The sequence below is a fragment of the Nannobrachium achirus genome (assembly GCF_963921795.1).
Source record: "Nannobrachium achirus genome assembly, chromosome: 8".
NCBI lineage: Eukaryota > Metazoa > Chordata > Actinopteri > Myctophiformes > Myctophidae > Nannobrachium > Nannobrachium achirus.
Window position 1 is genome coordinate 14,787,735 of NC_137817.1, and position 25,295 is coordinate 14,813,029.

Genomic DNA, 25,295 nt, shown 5'->3' on the forward strand with positions numbered 1-25,295 from the left:
CTTTCAGTTACATCACTGTACAAAAAGAGCAACAGACAACATAGTGAACCCACACGGCAGAACGATAAACAGAAGATAATCTTTTGTGCATAATAATTTTTCACATTGACAGATACGTAAGTAAAAGTAGACATGGAGAGAGGTGGACTGTAATAAGAGCTGGATCCAGTTCTCACTTTTGGGACAGTCAAGTTCATCTATCAGTGTTGATTGTGTATTGACAATACTGTATTGTTGACAATACAGTACTATAGTTAAAGGGTTCATGATATGAGTGATCAATTGTGCCTGAGTTGAGTCCAGTCAAGTTTATTCTCTGCATTCCCAGCTGTGTTTGCGCCATTGTTTGTGAGGGACTGTTTCCTGAATGAGTCCAGACATAAAAGAGACCAGAGGAAATGTAACAAAAGAGAGACATGGGATTCAAATGGCTGCGGTGCAGTCTTGGGCTGTCGGCTGGTTTCTTGTACGGTAATTGTATGTTCACCATAGAAATACTCCATTGTTCAATTTGTGGACGTTTAATCGCTTTGTAACACTAACTGTGTCGATCGAAGCAAGCCCTCTTTTTTCCTCTCCCAGAGAACATTGATCGTATAAATCGTTACTCCTGCCAACAAAGACGTGGAGACAATAAGGTTGAAAAGCAGTGGAGTTTTACTTTAACCACATGAGCCCTGGCTTCCCTATTCTGGAGCAAACAGCAGATCTATGTTGTGAATTTGTAGATCATCTATTTTCGGCGACGAGATTTGGTGTAGAGGGAAAATAGGAGCGGAGTATAGAGCCCCTGGGGACTGTGGTCAATTATGTATATAGGGTTTGATTGTGGACATGAGATTATGTGTATCTCATGAGAGTGTGTGTATCCGTGTGGAGATCTAGCCTAGCGCAGCTAGACTCTATCTGCCATTGCAAACACAAGGTGTGATATTGTCTGGCTACGTGAGGCTAGTGGAGATCAGTTTTGTACTCTTCAGCAGCAGTCAGTACAGTACAGTACAGAACATCGGCTTGGACTTCGAACTCAAGGTCAGTGTTTAAGCCCAGAAGAACAGGTTGGGTCTAATTGAGGGGAGGCTGAGCCTTAACCTCTTGGTCTTAACCTTTGTTATTAGGATTCACAGCATGAATTCAGCCTGGCGGCCTATAGTCCCCCTCCATTGGACATTTAATCACAAAGGATCCCACTTGGGGTTCTGAAGAGGTCCTCGTAGGGGTCTATTTCCAGGGATAATCACCTGTAGGAATCACAGAGATTAACACCCTTGGGAGTGAATGGGGAGTTGGAGACCGAGTGTGGCTGGGAGGGGGATTTGACATATCAGCTGTTAGCTGAGTACTTAACACCGGCTTCTGTGAGCGTATGACGCTTAAGGTTTGAACAACGTAATACCTGCACAAGTAACAACTCCAAGAGAAAACACTATTAATATCTGCCACAGTTGCTTCCATCAAACTGAGCATTTTTCGTGATTTTAGACATCTAAAATACTTCTAACGGCTAGGCTAAAACCGGGTTATAAATGGTCTAAAAGTGAAAGTTGTTTAGACAGCTAAGCTTAGATTAGACGTTCATTAGCTGTTTTCTAAGCGTCTATAAATAGACCGTCTATATATAGCCGTTGAAATATCGCTGTTTCAGTGTCTAATCTAAGCTAACCATCTAAAAAACGCTCACTTTATTAGCCCGATTTTTCGAGGGATGTCTAATAGACGACTACGGCTCACTGGGATCCAGGCTGTCTTGCAAGTCCATGAGTTTTTAACACGTGTGGTCCCCATGGGAATCAAGCCCATAATAACACAGGCTGTGCTGCTGCAATCTCTTACCAAGCCATACTGCTCGAGACACTTCTGACACTTGTGAGTCACTCTTGATAAAAGCGTCTAAGTGCTAAATGCCTAATGCCTTGTAAGTGTCACTGAGACACATGAATCTTGGCCTCTATAAGTGGCTTTACCTGTGAAAGCACAGCACCCTGCTTTCCTGTTTGATTGTGGCACAGTATAGCAACAGCCGAATGGTGCCTATTCTCCTCCAAGGCAACACCTATATGATATCTTTACTTGAAGAGGAAAGCAACATGCATTGCACACACTTACTGTCACAAAGCTCAGAGGACCAAAACAGATTTTTCGACCATGTGTGTGTGAGCAAAACGTAGTCTTTCTTCGACCGCCTCAAAATATGGCGACCATATTTGACTGATGTGCGTGTTTAAGAATGACCTCACCCGTTTTAAAACAAGGTGGTGGAGAGCATCGGTCCAACATACACACACTGTTGTACAGAACAGACGCACTTCGTGCACACGGAGGCAGACTTTCTTCCTCTGTCGTAACGTTTAGTCTCTGCTATGTTTAGATCGGGTACTGTAGAAGAAGTATCTTGAACCTGTTGCCGAGTTGGCCGACAGTCAAGACACTGTCACTAGAACCTAAACGCCATCCTCCCTTTCGTCAGGCCAGGAACAATAAAGTTGTACTGAACCCATCTGAGCTGAAAACGACCTGGCTCTGTGTGTTCTGTGTGTGCGTGTGCACTCTTGTACAGTACGGACGCTTGTGCGTGCATGTGCATATATTATGTGACAGGGCCCTCGCAGCCCAAGGCTTCTGAACAGGAGGACGTTGTGCCGGTCCAAGCGCTTCCGCTCAGCTAGAACCATTTTAATCACCTCTGCGGTGCCGTGGGCATTGTGTGCACTACATGTCACACAGTGTATAGCGCTCTCATCACACACCAACACGCCTCTTATGTCTGGCCTCCCAGGTGTATTGGCCTCGTTCACACCTTGTGCTTGCCAAAAATAACCGAAGTTCCACTTCAGATTTTCGGTGAGCAATACTGTTGTATGACAAAGTATGTACGGTATTAGCTTTTGCAGTGTTAAAGATCCCTCGCGGTGAGCGTGCGCGTGTGTGTGTGTGTGTGTGTGTGTGTGTGTGTGTGTGTGTGTGTGTGTGTGTGTGTGTGTGTGTGGTATCAGGAGAACTGGGCACTTGAGAGAACTGGTACTTTTTTTGGGGGGGGCTTGAGAGAACTGGATTATCATTCTTTTTCTTTATTTATTTTTTTAACTAGGGAACTCTTGCATTCCCAACATCAGGCCCTTCAGTCTTCCTCTCTCTTACCGTCCACGATAATCAAGGTGCAACACATATCCCTCCTTCTTCATCATCGCAATCTTTTACGTTCATTTCATTCCCTTTTCTTTCTTTTTTTCTTCTTTTCTTTAAAAGGCATGCATGCTATAAGAGAGAAATTCGGAATTCAAACCACTGAGATTCCAAAACCAAGGAAAAAGAGAGAGACAAAAAACAACCTCCGCTGTCCTTTAGAGCAGTACTATTCATCGGCTAACAGCTTGATCATTGCACAAACGCAGCGTAGTGTAAACATGCCTTTTCCAACGCCTCCGAGGGCTCACAACACCTTCGGGTGTCGGTGCTGCTGATTCTTCCAACATAAACCTTGTCCTATAGAAGGAGGTGTGCGTGTGTGTGTGTGTGTGTGTGTGTGTGTGTGTGTGTGTGTGTGTGTGTGTGTGTGTGTGTGTGTGTGTGTGTGTGTGTGTGTGTGTGTGTGTGTGTGTGTGTGTGTGCGTGCGTGCGTGCATGTGTGTTTGATGTGATGAAATTGCATCCAGTGCAGTGCTGCATCACATAAGAGGCCAATTTTGGATAATGTTTTCATATCGTTACTGTCGAGGCAGAAACCTCTTATCTCCACATTCCAACCGTTTGTGTTTTTTCACACAAAGGCATCAAAAGTAGCAGATTCACAAGCTCGAAACGCGCAGCGCGTTTTAAACTTGTAGATCTGAGGTTTCCACCTGACAGAGACGATTATGTTCTGAGTATTGGATGAAGTAAGTTCTTCTTTAAGTCTACTTCATACTGTATATAAATTAGGCTTCAAACCTTTTGCATGAAAACCTGTTGCAGAGTGATCGGTTTCAAAGTGCTCGTAAAACAGAGCTTACAATGTCGTTCAATTCCATCAGTGAAATGCATTGAAATAAACACAAATTTAAAAAAGACATTTTAACATTTATGACAAAGAAAAAAGAAATAAAGTCTCCGACCTTTGCAAAGATAAATAGATCTATTTAGATAAATTCTATATAAGTGATTAAATAATATATTATGATATATTCTATATAACTTTCTAAACAATGCGTGAATACCCCAAGGGTGGCATCACCCTCCCCCCACCCCAAAAAAAAAAAGACATAACTCATAGTGATATAGTTTAGAAAAAGTTGTTTAAAATAGTAATAAAATGATGTGTACCCTTCTCCGACAGGCTCACACATATCTCTGTGTGTGTGAGTGTGTGTCTCACTATTTGTCTCTCTCAGCGTATTGGAATGCTGGAGCGAGGAAGAGAGAGAGGGGAGACTGGTTTGTGCTTACGAGACAGACAGAGGGCTTTGACGTTTATGTGCTGGTCGTCTTGTTGGCCCCCGTCCACTCACACAGCACCTCTCTGGAGTTTACACAGAGCCAGAGCTATTACCCTTGCGTCGTTAGCGAAAAGGACGGCAGAGAGAGAGAGAGGGCAGGATAGGAGGAGAAAAAAAAAGACAAAAAAGAGGTTATGGTATTCCCCACGTGTGTTTGCGTTGCCGTCATCTTTCGCCAAGAGACACAACGTAAACATCATCATTCTGGGCAGGACAACGCCTGCCTGCCTTTGGCTTCTGACAGTGTTTCAAACGGGGCTGACAGTGATCAGAGGCAGCTCCGCTTGGCTGCAGCCTCCGTCCAGCCCTCCAGCGGGAAGAGAGAGAGAGAGAGAGAAATGGCATTCCCTCTCTCAGCTCTCTCACTCTCTCTCGTTCTTCGCGACACATCCTTCTCCAACCCTGTTCTGCCGCTTATAGTCTTGTGAAAACTCCCTCCCCTCTCTCTCTCTCTCTCTCTCTCTCTGTCTCTTTTCTCTTTCGTCCGTCATGGTTTTGACGGCTCTTCCGTTCCTCTTTTAATAATGTTCCCCCACTTCGACCCCCCTCCCTTCCCCTCGCCGTCCTCTACTCTTTCCTGTCCACTCTTTCTTTTTTTTTCGTGGCGGCTGACATAGTCCAGAAGAAAAGCACCATGGGATACTCCAAACAACACCTCCTCTCCTCTCCTCTCCTCCTCTCCTCTCCTCTCCTCTCCTCTCCTCTCCTCTCCTCTCCTCTCCTCTCCTCTCCTCTCCTCTCCTCTCCTCTCCTCTCCTCTCCTCTCCTCTCCTCTCTCCTTTGCCTCTCGTCTCCTCTCAGCTCCAGTCCTTCTCTCTGTCATCCCACTCTCAGAAACTTAAGAGAGTTGAGAGGAGCAGTAGAGAATCATCAGCTATAGACAAAAATCATCTGTGTCAGTGGAGCTGACTTCTCTGCCTCGCTCCTCTGATCCTCTGCTGTAAAGGCTGGTCTGAGATCAGAGCATCGTCTCATCTTTTTCTGTACGTTCCCCGTTTCTGTTCTTCCTCGGCACTCTTCCTGTCAGTCACACAGGCTGAAGGATTTGGTCTTTTAATACATTCCGCTTCATTCCATTGCCACGCAGCCCGACACGCCATACAGTTTCTCCTTTGATAAATACAAACGACGATAAACTCTTTTTTTTCTTCTCTCGTGCACATTCATTCCTCGTCTCCTTCACTTCCACCGTCCTCCCCGTTCCTTTCCCTCAGACGTAGGCCGACTCGCTAGACTGCGTGCGCCCCAGGTTGGGCGGCTGCGACAGGTGCGCCATGTCCTTCTTCCGGATCTCGCAGATGGACTTCCGGCGCGCCTGCACGCCCCGGATGGCCGCCTTGATCTTCCGCCAGCCCAGGTGGTTGAGCTCGGCCAGGTTGAGCACCACGCACAGGCCGCTCACGGCGAACATGAACACCAGGAACACCGTCTTCTCCGTGGGCCGCGACACGTAGCACTCCACCTCCTTCAGGCACGGGTAGCGGTCGCACTCGAAGATGCCCGGCACGGTGAAGCCGTACAGGAAGTACTGGCCCACCAGGAAGCCGATCTCCAGCGCGTTCCGGAACACCACCTGGATGGATGTAGGGATGGGACCATATGAGAATTTCACGTCACGATTATGGTGACCAAAGAAATCGCGATTTACGATATTATTGCGACAATCAAAATATCCCCAACATCCATTATCCTGGGGCGGAACATTTTGCAATTTTTGGCAAAGAGATTTGGTAGAGAGTGAAAAAAAGACTGTATCAAGTACGTATATTATAAGTATGTTTTACCAATAGAGGGTTTAAATGGTACCGGAAATGCAGCTTGACAAATAAAAGGTGAACTGATCCCAGTGCATGACGGTGGACGATTTCATGATTAAATCTCCACAATACGATTATCACGAGTGTTTTTTATCACGATAAACGATAATATCGCTTATCGTCCCACATCCCTACCTGGATGATGTAGAAGCGTGAGATGCCCTCCTGCCGCCGCACCTTGCTCTTGCCGTGCGAGAAGCTGCGCGGCGCGTTGGGGATCTCCTTCACCTCCAGGCAGTCGGCCTCCTCCTTGCCGCCCATGCTGCTGTCCCTGCCGCCGTGCTGCACCAGGATCCCGTTGACGTTGCGGAGCTTCCGGGCGCCCTCGCTCCTACAATTTCACAATTTACACAATTTAGGCATTTAGCAAACGCTCTTTATCCAGAGCGACTAAAGGCATGTCCATAGTCTCTCCGAAACCGAGCGTTTCGTCGGAAAGGTCCGGTTCAACTACAAAATTACAAAAGCATTACATCGAATTAGAGTTCGGAAATCTGCACGTCGGAAAACTCTGAAAAAAAAAAGTTTTGTTTTGGAGAGACAATGGACAGGCCTTTACAATAAGCAAGGTAATACATCAATACAATAAGACAGGTAATACATCAATAAAATAAATAGCAAGGTAATACATCAATATCAATACATCAAATGCATAGAAATATCAATATCTAGAAAAAATAACGTAGGTAGACCAAGCACTTAATCAGTAAAAACATTATATAAAACAAAAAAAAAAAAAAGATATCTAGCTTTCTATCTATTGAGGGTAGGCGAGTGCTACGGTAAGTGCTATGGGCTTAGGTGGAGTCTGAAGAGGTGAGTCTTCAGGCCATGGCAGAAGCTATAGGGAGTGAGTCTGTTGTTCTAAGTGCTACAGGGAGTTTATTCCGCACCTCTCGTAGTGTTGATCTAAGTGCAACAGGGAGTTCATTCCGCACCTCTCGTAGTCCCGCTCCAGGATGGGGTAGAGGAAGGAGTAGCGGCGGTCGCGCTGCTTGGCCGACTGGTGCACGGAGTAGGTGATGAAGCAGAGGCTGGGCGTGCACACCAGGATGATCTGGAACACCCAGTAGCGGATGTGGGAGATGGGGAAGGCCTTGTCGTAGCACGCCTGGTTGCAGCCCGGCTGCAGCGTGTTACAGATGAACATGGTCTGCTCGTCCTCGTACACCGTCTCCCCCACGATGGCCACGATCAGGATGCGGAAGATCACCACCACTGTTAGGAGGATCCTAGAGGGGAGAGAGAGAGAGAGAGGGATACGTTAAGTCCTGAGGCCGATTCTACAATGCCCAAGGACCCCCAAATTGATAAATAAATGGCCGCGGACGCCCATGTGAGCAATAGTTGTCTATTAGACGTCTGTCTAACTTAGACTAGACGGTGATTAGATGTTAATTTAACGGCTATATGTCTATTAGACATCTAATCAACGTCTAGTCTAAGCTTAGACTTCCAAAAGACTTCCACTGTTCATTTTAGACCAGCGTTTAGACGTCTAATAGCCCGAAAAAATGACACAGATGCTCTCCCAGTTTGAATGGGTTAATGTACAAAGACAGGCAGAGAAAGACGGAGCGGGAGAGATGTCATTCTTACACTATATTGGTTGAGGTTCTGCTTGAGGTTCTGTGAAAATGGGAACAAAGACAAAGGGAATGAAGAATAAGACAAGGGGACAAGGACACATTGAACTTGGAGAAGGACACGTGAAGAGCTATGAATTCATACTGGAAAGCCTCATATTAAATTAAATATTTACCCTATATGAATGAATGAATGAATGAATGAATGAATGAATGAATGAATGATTTTATGTAAGTGTCATGCCACCTCGTGGCCCATCCCTCATGGGATTATATGACACCTTTTCAAACAAGGTTACAATATTCGTAAGTACATTCTTTTTTTCTTTTTTATATACAGTACATCGGTTACCGGTATACAACATAGTTACCAGAGGGGATAAAAAGTTAAGTAAAACAAAACATATGGTACTTAACCCCTACAGGTTGTACAATGCTTTTAAATACCTGTTTTTCAAATAGACAGTTAATAAGTTGTGAGTCACTGATATCCAACATATAAACATCGTTAATATTATTAAACAACTCTTCTCTGAATCTCGAAAAAAAGGGACAAAACAGAACAAAATTATACTCATTTTCTATTTCATTAAGATCACACATTTGGCAGATTCGCTTTTCTTCCTATAACCCAACATAACGACCTGTTTCAATATGGAGTGGCAGTATACCTCCTCTAATCTGAGCACAGAGTGACCTTTTTTCTTTGGCAGGTTAAATAAAACATATGTATCATACTTAATTTCTCTGTATGTATGCAATTTTATTTGACTCCAAATCTCCTCTGCACACGTATGTTTAATCTGATCACAAAGCATCTCCTTTAATGCCACAACATCAACATGTTCTGTTCTGAGGAACACATCACAAAACATAACACACACTCGTCCATTCTGTCCCTACAAGTACTTGATGTAACTAAGAAAGAAAATACTAAATTTTTACATACAGTACAAAACAAATTGAGATGAGCTTCACTTTGGTATTGACTGATTGTACTGTCTGTTTCATGACAGGCTGTACTTTTGTGGGGACATACAGTACATACATACATACTGTACACACACGCACACGCACACACGCGCCAGTATATACATGACAGACAGACAGACAAACAGACCCTGTTCTAGACAGCATGGTCAAAGGCCAAATGATGGCAGCATTTTAAAAGTGAAGGCCTTGTGGTAGTGAACAATTAATTATGCAAGAGGATAAGAGTAAATGTTTTCACATTTTGAACATTTCATTTAGTTGAATTGAGTTATTAAGGATGTTATCGAGTGAGACTAAAGGCTCTAACAGAGTCCAGGGTGAAGAGCTATTCACTTCACCTCGTTGTAGTTTCCTAGCTATCACCTAGGCTTTGTTATGTATTTTTAGGTGATAGCTAGAAAACTACACCGCGGTGAAGTGAGTGGCTCTTCACCCTGGACTCTGATAGAGGCTTTACAGTAGGACAACATGAGAGGAAAAGGTCAATTGGGGGTTGTTACTTAGCATTCAAGTACAGTATAAGAAAAACAGATGTGGGAGACATTATGAAGAAACAGAACGTCTAATGCAGGATACAAATTTGGATGACAAAGCGCAGACTCGCAGGCTTACAGGAGAAATCTAAAATTAAAATCACAGCGAGCGAGACAGAGAGAGATGTCACCAAGACAGAATAGATAAGAGACTGTGATGGGCTTTACGTCAGCGCCAGCTGATCGCTTCCATTGATAAGGACCAGAGAAGACGAGGTGCTAAATGACATTTCTGCAAGTAAATACTCAGTTATTCAAAAGTACATTTTCCTTTAAAGATGGGGTGCCATCGTTTTGTTTTGTTTTTTCTGTTTTGTATGTGTCCATGTAGTTAACATTACTCTAATAGCAAATGTGTATTTTTGGTTTCTTCCTGAAAGCTGAAAGCCTTTGAGTCAAAAGGCCCAATCTACGGTACATCCGGTACTGAAATGAGCTACGGAAATATATGCTATTGGTTGGGACAGAGCAGGGGGGGTGGGTCAATAAATGCTATTGGTTGGAAGCTTGTCAATCAAAATCATCACAAGCTAGCCACGCCTCCTCCTACAGCATACCCAACCTTATCATCACTTATTAAATAAATTGGACCATATTTTAACAAACGCATATAATTCTATTTGAAAGAAGACTTTAAACTAGCGATAGGAGTATAAAGTATTCATGACAATGTTTATTAAGGTAATAAAATCTAATGTAAAGTTCGGTAAAAACCCATCCACTTGAATAGAGAGTTGTTGTTTCTGACACCAGCAGTGGGGAAACAGCAAAACTAGTCTTCCTATAGACCGATTTCTCAGAGCGTCAACCATATAACTGCGGTGTCAAGCGGCACCTATGTGTGTGTGCGGCTGTGCGCCCAACACGGCAGATACACAGCAGCGCTCTGGAAAGAGGTCTGTACAGAGGCGTCAATTGGGTAATGGCAAGGTATGGCAGCTGCTACAGGGGAAAACAATAAAATGTACTTCTTAAAATAAATTCATCATGCCTGTTGTAAAGGTATGGCAACATGACTTCACCAGTCATGTTGCCATATCTTAGTTTTTGCTGAACTGACGCCACGGTCTGTATGGCCTCAACTTGCAAGCCGATTGGTTAACTGCTAGCCCCTTGGTTTGTACTTAGTTACTGTCAGTGTCCACCAATAACCACCACAGTAAAAGATGTGGTAACTAATGAGTGGATGTTCTCTCTCTCTCTGTGTGTGTGTGTGTGTGTGTGTGTGTGTGTGTGTGTGTGTGTGTGTGTGTGTGTGTGTGTGTGTGCGTGCGTGCGTGCGTGCGTGCGTGCGTGCGTGCGTGCGTGCGTGCGTGCGTGCGTGCGTGCGTGCGTGCGTGCGTGCGTGCATGCTTGTAGTCATTAAAGTGTGGGATGATACCTGGTCTAATATAAGACTCTTGTGTACCTTTAGGCTCTGTTAACATGGCAACCTTCACCATGAGCCTCGCTGGGAATGGAACTCTGATTAATATCATCATACGCAATCAATACACGTACAGGCTCACTTACAGTCACACACACGCGCACACACGCGCGCGCGCACACACGCGCACGCACACACACAGTCGCAGTGTTATCCCATCACCACCTCAATCTTTCTCTTTTCAAGTTCTCTTTCATACTCTCTCTGTCACTCTTCCTTCTCACCCTCTCTCCTTGTACCCCCTAGCAACAGATGGGCTTCAATTGTACCTCGTTTGCAGCTTAGGAGCTATTTCTGTGTGATGTGACATAGCAGTGCAGAGAAGGATTATTGTGGTTGTATAGTGGCATCACTCCTGTGTGTGTGTGTGTGTGTGTGTGTGTGTGTGTGTGTGTGTGTGTGTGTGTGTGTGTGTGTGTGTGTGTGTGTGTGTGTGTGTGTGTGTGTGTGTGTGTGGTGTGTGTGTTCTTGTGGCTGCGTGGGTTTCCATGTTTATTCAAGCATGATGTGCTTGGATGTGCTGAGTGTGTGATTTCGCTAAACTAAAAAGGCACATGAGCACACACCTACTGTGTCTGTGTGTATACGTTTGCGTGTGTCCTTGGTGTGTGTGTGTGTGTGTGTGTGTGTGTGTGTGTGTGTGTGTGTGTGTGTGTGTGTGTGTGTGTGTGTGTGTGTGTGTGTGTGTGTGTGTTTGTATTCTCTTCTTCCAGACATTTGTCCTCAAACATTCTCTCCATCCCACTTTGTTCTCTCCCTCTATTCACCTCTCATTCATTTTTCAGACCTCAGTGCAAGTGGGTTGTAGTCTGCAAGCATACGTCCACTGTGTGAGAGTGTGTCACTAATACTATCCTAGTTTTTCTACAGGTTGTTCCCTCAGTCTCTAAACTAGGTCTTGCATAGAGGGTATGCGTGAGACATCATCATCATAGCTGGAAGTTATGCGGGATCACCTACTGAGTGGCAAAAAATGACTTTCTGGCCTTGACAGCCCATACATCCAAAAAGAAAAGTCCTATCTGATTGCATTAAACGATGTTAAACTACGCTAAACTCACTTTGCCACTCGATTTGCCATTCACTTTATGCATGCGCATACCCTCTTACCAGTGGTTCCCAAACCCAAACATTATGATTTCAAGGACGCCCATAACTCTGAGTGTATACAAATGGACCCAGTTAGTGTGTCCGCCCTGAGACTGGGAGGTTGGGGTTCGATCCCCGGCTGGGTCATACCAAAGACTCTAAAAACGGGACCCAGTGCCTTCCTGTTTGGCACTCAGCATCAAAGGTTGGATTGGGGTAGGTTTCTGTGACATACTAGCGTCATGTCCAGGGAGTGTACTTGTACATCAAGCTGCCTCACGCTAAGGAAATAGGAGATAGGCTCCTCCTGCCCTATGGTCCTCAGGGCTCGGCAAGGCTTACATTTGGAACCCCCACTTTAAGAACCACAGTAGTTCTCAGTGTTGGGTTCAAGGACCCCCAGTGGTACTTGAGGGGGTTCCAGGGGTCCCCGGCTAAATGATTGATAGTTAGAACACAATTGTACAGATTATTGATTTGTTGATATTACACTGTTTAGACTGATGATGATGTGCTTGGTTTACCTATGATCCTAGATTACTATTTCAATGCATGTCGATGTATTACCTTGTGTTGTCCTATACCATGCTATACCATCAACATGTGGAACGCCCTTCCACAAGCCTTAAAGGAGAGCAAATCCCTAGCCTCCTTCAAAATTGGTATGAAAAGTCACCTTGACAGCTGCTACCCGTGACTTGTAAATAGACTAAGCCCCCATGCTCCCCCCCTCTTCTTTTTTCTGCCTTTGTATTTGATGTTGTGCTTTTGAAACTGATATTATCCTAGATAAAGTACTATGTTCTATCCGTCTGTCTTTCAATGTTATATGAGATACTTAAAGTGTGGTTCCTGTGGAAATAAGCCTTGGCTTTCTAGGATCTCCTTTTAGTTGACCTTGTACCAGTGATTTGTACTGTCATGAAACTGTACTTTTTCTATTGCAAACTTCTAATAAATTATTCAATCAATCAATGTCCTTGCTTACTGTAAATCGCTCTGGATTAATTTAAGAACGTCTGCTAAATACCTAAGTTGTAAATTGTGAATGGAAACAAAAGGTGTGATTTTACAGTGGAAATTTGTTTCCCAGTCAAAGTTTTAACACATTGATATTAAAAAGAAAATGTACTTTGTTGCCTGTACTTTTGAATACTTTAACACCAGCACACAAGTACACATTTGACTAATTATTTCCGTTGAGTACTTTGTCCAGCAGCGCTCGGAGCTGACAGAGATCAGAGAGTTCGACATGGTTCTTACGTGGGATCAAGCTGTGACTAACGAGCGTACAGCCGTACACATAATGATATTATGATGAATAGCCATCATTACCTCATGGGAACATACACATTACACTGGCCCATTAAGGCCTGACCTCCTGTTTTCATTCATCACGTACTCAATCAATAGGTATGACTTATACTTGGACGTTTTCCGAGCAAAACAGATGGCCGAGATTTCCTGCAGAAGGGCTAGGGATTTTATAGCTTGGACATAATCAACATAGAAATTGCCTAAAGATGTTAAAGATGGTTGTTGTCATAAGGGTTAGCCTGTCATAAGCACATCGACAATAATGTTGTCTAAGACTTATAGTCCACTAAGCCTGGTATTTGAACTGTCTCAGTACTGCCTTAAGGGCTTTGCACACAGGCCTGTTGCGTTTTTTTTTTGGTTACTGCATGATTAAAACACATTTATTCGGTTTGGTGTGCAATGCTGTGCGGAATCCACACAGCAGATCCGAAAAGGAGTCATAAAAGGAGTCAATGAGTTTTTTACCACATGCGAAAAGACGCATGAATCGAACTGGGTTCGATCGTGAAAAAAACGCAGCCACTTGCTGCACAGCAAATTCGGAGCAGGTGTGCATGAGGTCATCTTAGAGAATCATTGGTTTCGTAAAAAAAGAAGGAAATCGTCATTTTTTTCCGTGCGAAAAATCGCACCGGTCTGCATATCCCTTTACTGTTTCAAGCTGCTAATAAAGTATTCAATCAATCAATCAATCAATCAATAAATCAAAATCAAACAACCTTTTTTGTGCTCAAGGCACACCAATGAAAAAAGTAGATTGGTCATGAGCAGCAGAGAGAAACAGTCCAGGCTGTAGCATCTCAGCTATGACTGAATATACGTAGATGGCGTTTGACTGTACTGTACGTTGGGTAATCTACCGATGGCACTGTTGCTTTGCTGCTCCCATGTGCCACAGATGTGGGGTCGAAGGGCAGAGTTAATCCTTCCCAAAGTCCAACACCAAATGCACCTCTCTCATCACAAACTGCAGGTCAACTGTGACGACCTCCACAAATTGAAAAAAATATATAAAGGAATTATTCGTCAATCCAATCCACCCACCTGCGATCACCCGACGTATGGGTGAGCGGTGCAGGAGAGATAGGGAGAGATTGAGAGAGAGAGAGAGAGAGAGAGAGAGAGAGAGAGAGAGAGAGAGAGAGGAGGGGGGTTGACAGAGAGAAAGGGTCTGAGAGGGATGGTTGGGGGCAGTGGTGGAAAAAGTACTCCCATTTCTACTTAATAAAAGTATCAATACTCTGTTAGGGTGCCCACACACCAAAATACCTATGAGAGTGGAATCCGCGTTCCGCCAATGCATTTCAATGAGAAGGGAGCGTTTTTTGCAGAAATCCTCTGCTGGCATGAAACCGCTTCACTCTCATTGAAATGCATTGGCGGAACGCGGATTCCACTCTGATAGGTACTTTGGTGTGAGGGCACCCTTACAAGTAAAAGTACGGAATTAAAAATGTACTCAAAATTGCATTGTGAGCTTGTAGATCTGCTATTTTTAAATGGCCGAATTGTATTTAGGGCTGAAAGTGGTAAATGCATGTTTTGTAATAATCAAAATCTTCAAAGTAACTGGTAACTAATAATTGTAGTGGAGTAAAAGTACAATGTTTGCATCTGAGATGTAGTGGAGTAGAAGTAAAAGTACAAATAATTGGAAGTACTCCAGTAAAGTACTTGAGTAAATGTACTTATAGTTACTTTACACCACTGGTTGGGGGGAGAATAGAATACACAAAAAAATGAAAATGCTTTTTGCCCTTGTGTTGACTCCATTAAGAAGCTTAGAGACTGGAGAATTCACAACATCACAGAGAGAGAGAGAGAGAGAGAGAGTATGGCCCTGACACACACACACACACACACACACACACACACACACACACACACACACACACACACACACACACACACACACACACACACACACACACACACACACACACACCGCACACTCTCTCTCTAGCCTGTTAGTCTGTCAGTCAGTCAGTGGTGCAGCTGATTGATCCTGATAGTGAAAGCAGGAAACAAATGACTGTGTTTAAGACAGAAAACGGGCTCAAAACGCAAAAAAAAAAAGCCAGCATGGGCTTTTTGTGCCGCCTCTCGCTAAATGAAAAGAGAAACCTGCCAACATCAGAGAGAGGGGGGGGGGGGGGGGGGGGGGGGGGGTAAGGGCAGCCAGCAATGTTGGAAAATCTCATCATAGAGAATGAATTATATAATGGCTTCCACACGCAAACCCGCTGCATGCTATAATCTGTGCCTGCACGGGCCAAGGGAGGATTCTTGTGTTTTTTTTTGTATTAATGCCACCAAATAGCTTCAGATTATCATTGCCCGGCTCCATACATTGTACCCCCCCGTCCTCCACCTGATTATATACAGTAGTCCCCAAATATGATCTCTACTCTTTCTCTCTCATCCTTTCTTTTGTTTATTCCCTCGACTACAACTCTCTCTCTCTCTCTCTCTCTCTCTCTCTCTCTCTCTCTCTCTCTCTCTCTCTCCATTCATCAGTATAATCTCTATAGATGCAGATTGTGTGTTTGTTAGTTTTGTGTCTGCACTGAGCCCCCCACTCATTGTGGCTTTGAGAATATGTTTGAGTGAGGGATTATGCTTTGATTTTGATCAAAACATCCGAAAACCGAGCTGCTGTCTTTTGTCTGAGACTCTTTTCTGAGATTCTCTCTCTCTCTCCCTCTCTCTCTCTCCCTGTCACTCACACATGCACGCACGCAAGCAGCACGTGCGCGCGTGCACACACGCACGCACGCACGCACGCACGCACGCACGCACGCACGCACGCACGCACGCACACACGCACACACACACACACACACACACACACACACACACACACACACACACACACACCTTGACAAAGTGGTGCACAAACAGACTGCACACTGCACATTGTGTGCATTGACCAATTGCATTTTTCTGTAATGCATTTTTCTGTACCGTGTAGGCTTATGCATTAGAGATGCAGGCACTCACCAAAAATCATGTATTACCACACACACACACACACACACACACGCACACGCACACGCACACGCACACACACACACACACACACACACAAACACGTGTACATGCATATCCTCAGGCCGCCTACACCTAACAGATGCTACTTATTGTTTTATTTAACTAATACATTGTCTGTGTTATTATGTAAAAATGGCCTCAATTTCCTCTGAACATTGTCTCTCTCCTCCTTTATCTGTCTCCCACTCTCATTAACTGACGATTGTTGTCTTGAACCGAGGGAGTTGTTGTATGTAATTAAACGGCATCTATTCTGCATTGTTGAATTACCGACGATTAAACATGCACGGTTAGACATACGAATAAATAATGATAGCGTCTGAATGAGACGGAAGGAACCCAGTCTGATTGCTCGAGAGCACGTGCACACAGCCCCCCCCCCCCCCCCCCCCCCCCCACACACACACACACACAAAAACAAACTGCTGTTTGTGTCCCTGGAGACTGAATGATGGAGGTTTGTGGGAGATTGAAATGCCACTCACTGTGCAATTCCCGTAATGTTTACTCAAGAGCTCTAGCCGGTTCACTGTCACTCACGCTTCAACTCTCCAACTCAGCAACTACAGGCAGTGGTACCCTACGTGGACGAAGTACTGGTATTTTTTGTTATAAGAAATAGTAGTAAATGTAAAATGACTTAATTAAAAAATGTTACTTGATAGGCACGGTGGCGCGGTAGCGCTGTTGCCTCACAGCTAGAAGGTCCTGGGTTTGATTCCTGACTATCAGCGCCCACACCGTAGGTGGGATTGGAGAAAGGGCCTTTCTGTGTGGAGTTTGCATGTTCTCCCGGTGTCCCCAAGGGTGGGTAACCTCACAAAAACATGCAGTAATTCTCGTCTCCAATGCCTCCCCCTGGCCAGCCGGGGTGGCTGACGGAGGGGAAAGGAACTGGTTAGAATAATGTGTTCCAACCAGAAACATGAGCTCAGTTCGGGGCTCTCCCCAGGTTGTTCAGAGGGAGAGCAGAGCCCAGGATTACAGCTTAGGCAATTGGCACTGGGTGAAAAATGGGTTACAAAAAAAAAATCAAACCTCGGTTCGAAGTGGAGCGGTGAATTTGAGCAGCTGTACCCTATGTGAGTGAGTGAGTGAGTGTAAACTGTGCCTGTGAGTGAGTGGTGAGTGTGCCTGGCCTGCACAAAACAGCGCCCCTCCTTTAACTAGTGTGTTGTGTGTGGCCACTCAAGGTATTGCCCAGGCTACGGACAGGGCCAGCCAGCCACCCAGCCAGCCAGCCAGCCAGCCACATACCCACGGATATACCTGTTCATTGGGAGCGCTTTCACCGCTCCAAAAAGTTACTTGAGTCATCATCATCTGTTTTTTTTAACGTCTGTAGACACCCATCCAGGACAGGCTTCAGACATGCCTCCTGCAGGAGACTTGACTCAGATCTTAACCCGTTTGATTTGGCATTAGGAACCCGTCGTGACCGCATGCCCTTGCTGCCGTCGACCCCAAGTAGGGTTCGAACCCACAACCTTCCACATGCAAGCCGCGTGCTCTAAATACTACACTAGGGCCGTCCACGGTCCACAAAGACCTTACTAGGGTAAAAGTACAAAAGTAATGGCCTAAAAATATGCTTATAACACCAAACGTAAAAGTACTCATGGTCGTGATGAACGGTCCATTTCACAATCATATTACTGGGTTGTAATTAGTAATGCATTAATGAGTTCATCCCTTTAATGTTGCGGCTGCAAAGGTGGGCCTAATTGAATTACTTTATGTGCTGCTGTGTGGCTTAACCTACAGTATAATAATTAGGCTATCAAAATAACACCAAGTTAATTAATTTATGGAATTAATTAGATTGAAAATGCAATGCAATGCAATAATGCATGCGCAGAATGACTTGCCCAATAATACATCCCATAATTCCACCCACCCTGCAATAATCATGGCTCTGTTATTTGATGGCTTATGGATCCAAACAATGATAGAAATGAGATGGAAAGAGAACCTGCATGGTCCTGGACGGGGGAAAACACAAAAAGGCTGCGCAATTTAAGTAGGCTGAAAACTGGGCGAGAGCTAGAGAGACAGAGAAAGAGCAACAGCGAGTCATTTATCTTTCAGTTCCTACAAAATATATCGAGAACATTTTCCTATTTTGAGCATTGTTACGAATGGGGATTAAATCTAGATGAATTAATTATTGATTATCTGATTCAAATGTTTAATCATTTGACAGTCATACTGTATGTCCTGATTAAAATGTTTAATCGTTTGACAGCCATACGTCCTCAATTATATGTTTTATATTGATGCAGCTAACGAGTACGGAACACTAGGCCCGCTTGGTGAGAACAGACTACAATCCCTTAGGTTAAAGATGGGCTGCCATGTTTTTTATCCTGTCTAAAACATGATGATCAGGTATTATGATTATAGGAGGAAGATTCTTTCCAAAAAGGTGTACAGAAAGAATTAAAATTATGTTTTATGTGGCCACACTTCATTAAGTATGCCTGGTTGTCAACTTGTCAGGTGTGTGGTGACTGGTGACCCAGCTGAAGTTAGCCACACCCACAGTGTTGGGTCTTGGGTGTATGGTAAAAGGGGAGGGGATGATTTTATGATGTCATTAAATCAGTGTTTTTCGATCAGGCCTTTTGACTCAGAGGCTAACCACACCCGTTGGTCTATTAGCGTAATGTTAACTCCATAGACACATACAAAACAGAAAAAGTACAAAACTATGGCACCACATCTTTAAATTAGGAAGTAGTTAGGCCACCTGTGGCACGCCGTCTTCGCATGTTCGTCACAGTGACTCGCTCGTCTGGGCTCGCTCGGAAGTGCCTCTTGTGGCTCAAGTCCGCTTCATTCATGGATAATAATAATATAGGCCCCACAGCTTGGGGAGTTGTTTGTCACAGTACATTTGCACATACGTGAAATGTATTCTCTGCATTTTACCCATCCTATAACGACTAGGAGCAGTGAGCAGCCATATGTGGCGCTCGGGGAGCAATTAGGGGTTAAGAGTCTTGCTCAGGGACACATCGACACATAGCTTGCCTGACCGGGAATCGTACCTGCGACAACCAGGAGCTCTGGCTCCCCAGGCAGGCTCCCTAACCACTCAGCTAGAGAAGATGTAAGAGGGAAAGAGGTGGGTGAGGAAATGGGCAGAGCACTCTATTCCCAATGGCATGGCTGAGGGTTTCTCCACCCATGCTACAAATGTAGACTACAAATTAAGGCTGAAAAACAATAACAACTGCAGAATGATCCAACATTTGTAACTGGGAAACCAGAGAGTGAAACTACCAGAGAAACAGCTGTTTAGTTAGCAGGCTAGCTAGCCTACAACAAAAAACTATCCATGAGATTTACTTTTAATCCATTATTACCCGCTCTCTTCCATTGTTTTTAGTTCGTCTCGAGTGCATGTTGACAAGGGGTTTCCAATAAGGCTGGACAATATATTGAAACGAGGTATGCAAGGTATACATATCGACGAAGATGGCTTGAAATGAGGTATTGGTGTATGTGTCACATTAATTAACAGACACACTATGCATGCACGACACGTAGCACATGCAAAAAGGCAGTCCATGTGTAACCAGGTGTGGTTATTTCGATAAAACCATTGTTGGAAAATGGGAATAAGGCATTTACTTTCTTTATTCTATGTGTACTGTACAGTGTCCATGCATGGATATTCTATTCATTATCTGGGTTGGCAGGCAATGGACCTAAAGCAGAAAACATTAACAACTATAGGTTTTCCCAATATCGCCCAGCCCTAGTTTCCAGTAGGTTGCAGTATACTCAGTGAAGTGGCTTGGCCTTGGCCAGAAGCCTCCAACGAATTGTACTGTATATTAGGTTGTGAGTGGGGAGAGAGGGTGGATGGAGAGTGGAAAGAAGGGCTAGACGAGGAGAGAAAGGGAAGAGGAAATTAGAGTGAGGAGAGGTTAGAGGGTAGAGGCAGGAGGAAAAGCGGGAAGCTGAAATGGAGTACAGTACAGCAATTAGGGAAGTGGAGAGGCAGTGGAGAGGCGCAAGAACACTGGATTTAGTCTAGTAGGAAAGGGGGGTCCACGCGCATAGGGTGGATTTTCTTTCGCCACCTGTTTTTTTCTTAATCCTTAAAGGGTATATTTTAAGATTCTGCCAGGTAACAGGCTGAAATATCATCCCAAGGGGTTCCCTTTTAATGATTTCTTGCACCTACCCATTCACTTACTATACGGGCAAAAAAAGACCCCCCAAAATATGTTTTTTAAGTAGCATGTGAGGGTTCTAACTAGGGTTTTTTCATGATTCTGAATCCATTCCAAGCATTTGTTTTGCACGAAAAACATTCTATGGGCTAAAAACGGCCCCACAAAACTGTGAAAGGTTATGACTCATCACTTTTCACCACAAAACCATAGTTTTGTGGGGCCGTTTTTACCCCAAGGGATGTTTTTCATGAAAAACCCCTAGTTAGACCCCTCAGATGCTACTTAAAGATTTTTTGGGGGGGGTCTTTTTTCCTGTATAGTAAGTGAATGTGGTAGGTGCAAGAAATCATTAAAAATGAACCCCTTGGGACGATATTTCAGCCTGTTACCTGGCAGAATCTTAAAATATACCCTTTAAGGATTAATAAAAAAATTGAAGACTGGAATATGTGCTGGTGGAGAAAAGAGAATGGAAGAGGGAAGGAAGGAAGGAGAGAAGAAGCCTTGTTCCTGTGTTCTATATACCCAGAAACCCCATACAACCCCCTCTTATTTTTGGAGCGGTGAAAGCGCTCCCAATGAACAGGTATATCCGTGGGTATGTGGCTGGCTGGCTGGCCGTGTCCGTCCGTCCGTAGTCTGGCAATACCTTGAGTGGCCACACACAACACACTAGTTAAAGGAGGGGCGCTGTTTTGTGCAGGCCAGGCACACTCACCACTCACTCTCACACACACACACACACACACACACACACACACACACACACACACACACACACACACACACACACACACACAGGGTATAGCTACTCAGATTCACCGCTCCACTTCGAACCGAGGTTTGATTTTTTCTTTACATTCATACACTCATCTCTCCTCCCTCCCTCTCCCCTCTTCCACATCAACCCTCCACCCAACTTCCCTCTGCTAGTTACCACGGCAACAGCGGGGCAGAAAATGGAGGGAGAGTTCAGAGAAGAAGTGTGCCAACATTAACAAGCTAAATCTGCTATAGCAAGTGAAGAATAAGAGCATGTTGCTGCAAGTTAGCAGCACATGGCTCAATGTGTCCGGAGGAGGCAAGTTGATGTGAAGGTAGTGGCACCAAAGATCAGGTTCTATGTTGGCAAATTAAGCCCTATGTTATACTTGTTGGAAGCTGGAAGAACCTTCACTAAAACACCCAGGACAATGCTCCACAAGTCCAAGACTCGTCTCCCTTCTGGCTCCCAAACTATGGAACGGACTCCCCATTGCAATTAGAACTGCAGACTCGCTCCCAATCTTACGCCGTAATCTGAAGACCCAACTCTAACTCTACCTTAGCCCATAGCACTTGCTGTAACACTTGCCCCAGCCTCAAGGTCCTTGCAGGCTTACACAAAGGCAAAATGCAATTTATATAGCAGATAGGCTCTTAGTTTACTTATAATCCTAGGTTATTGTAAATCGCCCTCGATTAAAGGAGTAGTTCAGTAGTGTCCAATCAGACAGGATTGGTCATGCCTCACTTGACATCACAATAAAGAAATGGTAAGACGGAATTCATTTCCCAGAGGATTCCTCACGGCCCGCATCAGTGCAACCACACTTGCAATTTCCCAGAATTGCGCCTTTCTGGTTTTATATAATATAATAATCATGTTTATATTGTTGTTATGTTATATAATACCAAAGATGAGATTAATGTAGTTAGATTTTATTGTTTTACTTTAATCCCAAATACTGGAGAACAGGAGCAACGGATAAAGATGATCCACATTATATATTCAAGGCTATATGGTTCAACACTTTAACGTTTGATACAAGAATCTGATCGAAATATACATAAAGTAAGCTACTTTTAAAAACCCTATTTAGGTTGTGTGTGGACGGGTTCACTGCCCGTAATTGGCATGATACATGTATATAATGATGAGTTGCTCCTTTGTCGCTGTCATTTCTGTTATTATTTATTGTAATTGTTTATTTACATAACCAATAGCCAATCTGATAGATATGGCCATTTTCACAGGATGTTCAAACCAGAATAGGTTTTGCAGTAAACAACAGCTCTCTAAAGCCCTCACCTATTATCCTCTGTTCAGTCTTTCTGTGGCTTTGTCCTGTGGTGTCAACAAGTCCACTGTCTGTTATTGCTAACCTGCTAATCCTTCTCCAAAGAAAGGCCTGACCTTTAGCCTGTATCTATACCTGTACCGTCACCCTTCCCAGCATATCCCTGGGCCTCCCCGCGTCCCCACGCGGGACGCATCTCCGTTTCACCTGTTCTTTCCATCTGTACTCTGACTCCGTCCCTGCCTTCCCTGTCGCTCCCTCCCCCTGTAAATCTGTCTTCACCTCGCTGCCATCCCTCTCTGCTTCTCAGCAGTGGTGGACATAAAGACTTCATTTATTTGAGAGCTTTACTTAGAGCGCTGATTTCTTTGTATCTGTACCAGCTTGTATTTTCGGATCACTTCACAATCAATCCACTACATTTCAAAGACAAATGTTGTACTTTTGACTCCACTACATTTCTAGGAAGGCAAAAAGTACATACTGTATGAATTAACCACCCTATTTTCATATTATTTTAAGGAAATCTTATAATTTCTTTGGAAAGTTTCTGCATTGTAATACATCAATACGTTGATAAAAAGAAAATGTTCTTTGTATTTTTTAATACTTAAGTACTTTTAGAAGCATGTACTTTTTGAATACTTTAAAAGCAAGTGCAAAAGTACAGCATCCACCCTACACATGTGATAGAGCAACTTTCACTTGTAGTTGAGTAATATTTGACCAGGAGTATCCGAGTAGGCCTATATATACTTTGACTCAAGTACTGGGGTTGAGTACTTTGTCCACCACTACTTCTCAATCTCAGCCTCCTGTCATCTTTGCCTAACGCTCTCATTTATTTTTACTCTCACAGTAAGTCTGTTTCTCTTTTTCTTTCATTTGAGATTATTTTTAGGGCGTTTGTGCTTTATTTAGACAACGTGACGACGACAGGAAGGAACAAGGGGAGAAGGCAGCTTGCCAGATGACATTTGGAACAGGTCCTGGAGTGCATTCACACCTACAGTAAGACTTAGCAGTTACATCACTGCTCGAGTCAAAGGTTTCACACGCTATTGTGTGGGCTTTCTGTTCCTTGAACGTTGACAGATCCAGTTTCCTTCTCCACAACCCAGTGTGTAGTTCCAAAGTGGAGGCCAATCGGTGATTCATGTTTTTGCTATTCAAAGTAAATTACAGGGGTATTCAACGTTTTCAGGCCAAGGACCCCTCAGTTGAGAGAGAGAGAGATGAAGCAGGGACCCCGACAACCTTTTCAGATTCCATAGTTTCATTGTTTGACAACAGTGTATTTTGGATTCATGTCAATTTGTGTTCTCAGATATTTAACCACTTGAACCGTTAATACTTAATAAACCTGATCTTTCACTCTGTTCTAAAGCTGGTTGCACACTGCTGCGTTTTTCGGGCCGAATATCGGAGTGAATTTCGGAGCACGCAAATAAAAAAATCAACCTCACGTTGTGTCAGTCACGTTTGCACACTGTCGCCCGTTTCGCGCACCACTCAGTCCCTTGCTCTCTCTATCTCCCTCTCTCTCCTTGTCCTGAAAAACGCATTTCGCAACGAAAAACGCAGCAGTGTGCAACCACCTTAAGTCTGCTCTTTTTTCCCTCTACACCAAACCTCTTGGCGAAAATAGACGATCTACAAGCTTGTAGATCGGCTATTTTTGTCTAAAGTTCTCAGAATATGGACACTAGGGTTCAATATAAAAAAGTTTCTATCAATCAACGATTTGGAGGACCCCCTGTAGTATCTCTGAGGACCCCCTAGGGGTCCCGGACTCCCTGTTGAAGACCCTTGAAGTAAACAGTAAATGGTGCATTTTTATGGTGCCTTTATCTAAAGCGCTTTTCACACACTGACGGCGGAGGCGACCATGCAAGGCACCGGCCTGTTCATTAGGAACAGCTAGGGGTTAAATGGCTTGCTCAAGGACACTTTGACATCATGAGGCCAGGCCCAATTCCCAAGTGGCCCTGTTCACAATACCTTACTTTGTGTCCTCCATTTGAGGACATCACACAAATCAGTGACATGCTGTACATCTACAGTGATTCTCAAAGTGGGTCCCATGGTTATTTGGGGGGGTTCCAAGGGGCCCCCAGCTAATTTAATTGATTTAGCATTAACATCAGTCAGCGGCGGCTCCAGAGAATTGTGACTAGGGGGGGGGGGCTATGGGGGGGCTGGCTTTTTTAGAGAAGGGGCTAATTAATTTTGGCAACAAACAATAATGAATAGTTCTAATATGACAAATGAGATTTTTTCGCTTAGGGTATGGATAACTGAACAGACCAGATCATTGGCAGATGCTAGGTCCAAATTCGAGGAATGTATTTGATCGGATAGGGTTTTTGTGAGGCTGAAGATGCTTTCCAGCATAAAAACTATGATTTTATAGTATGGTTTACGTAGGAGTCAATCAATTGTCTTTCACATATTCATATAAATTGTATTTATTCATTCCTTAAATATGTTTCATCACAATTGGGTTTGTGGGGTGCTAAGCCTTCATCAGGGGGGGCTTAAGCCCCCTCTAGCCCCACCAGAGCCGCTTCTGACATCAGTTCAATCACTTTGACCACATTTTTGTGGGCTTGGACATCTACTATTATTTATTTATTTATTATTACTAGTAAGACACCTCAGGGCGAAATGCGACCTCGCCCTAGGTCGCACCAATTCTTGGCCATCTGGCCAGTGATGTATATTGGACCAGATGCCAAATATGGGCATTCCCAGTTATGTG

General features: G+C 44.1%; 1 protein-coding gene across 1 annotated transcript in view; it reads right to left on the minus strand.

Moving 5' to 3' along the window:
• Nucleotides 1-5,682: 5,682 nt before the first annotated feature.
• Nucleotides 5,683-25,295, minus strand: part of gjd1b (gap junction protein delta 1b) — a gene marked incomplete at both ends in the record, with an annotated part of 46,275 nt that continues 26,662 nt past the window's right edge. Inside the window, 3 exons of the mRNA XM_080731237.1 lie at nucleotides 5,683-6,045; nucleotides 6,425-6,620; nucleotides 7,183-7,521. Of these exons, the coding sequence (XP_080587363.1) occupies nucleotides 5,683-6,045; nucleotides 6,425-6,620; nucleotides 7,183-7,521 (898 nt within the window). The remainder of the gene's footprint in view (nucleotides 6,046-6,424; nucleotides 6,621-7,182; nucleotides 7,522-25,295) is intronic.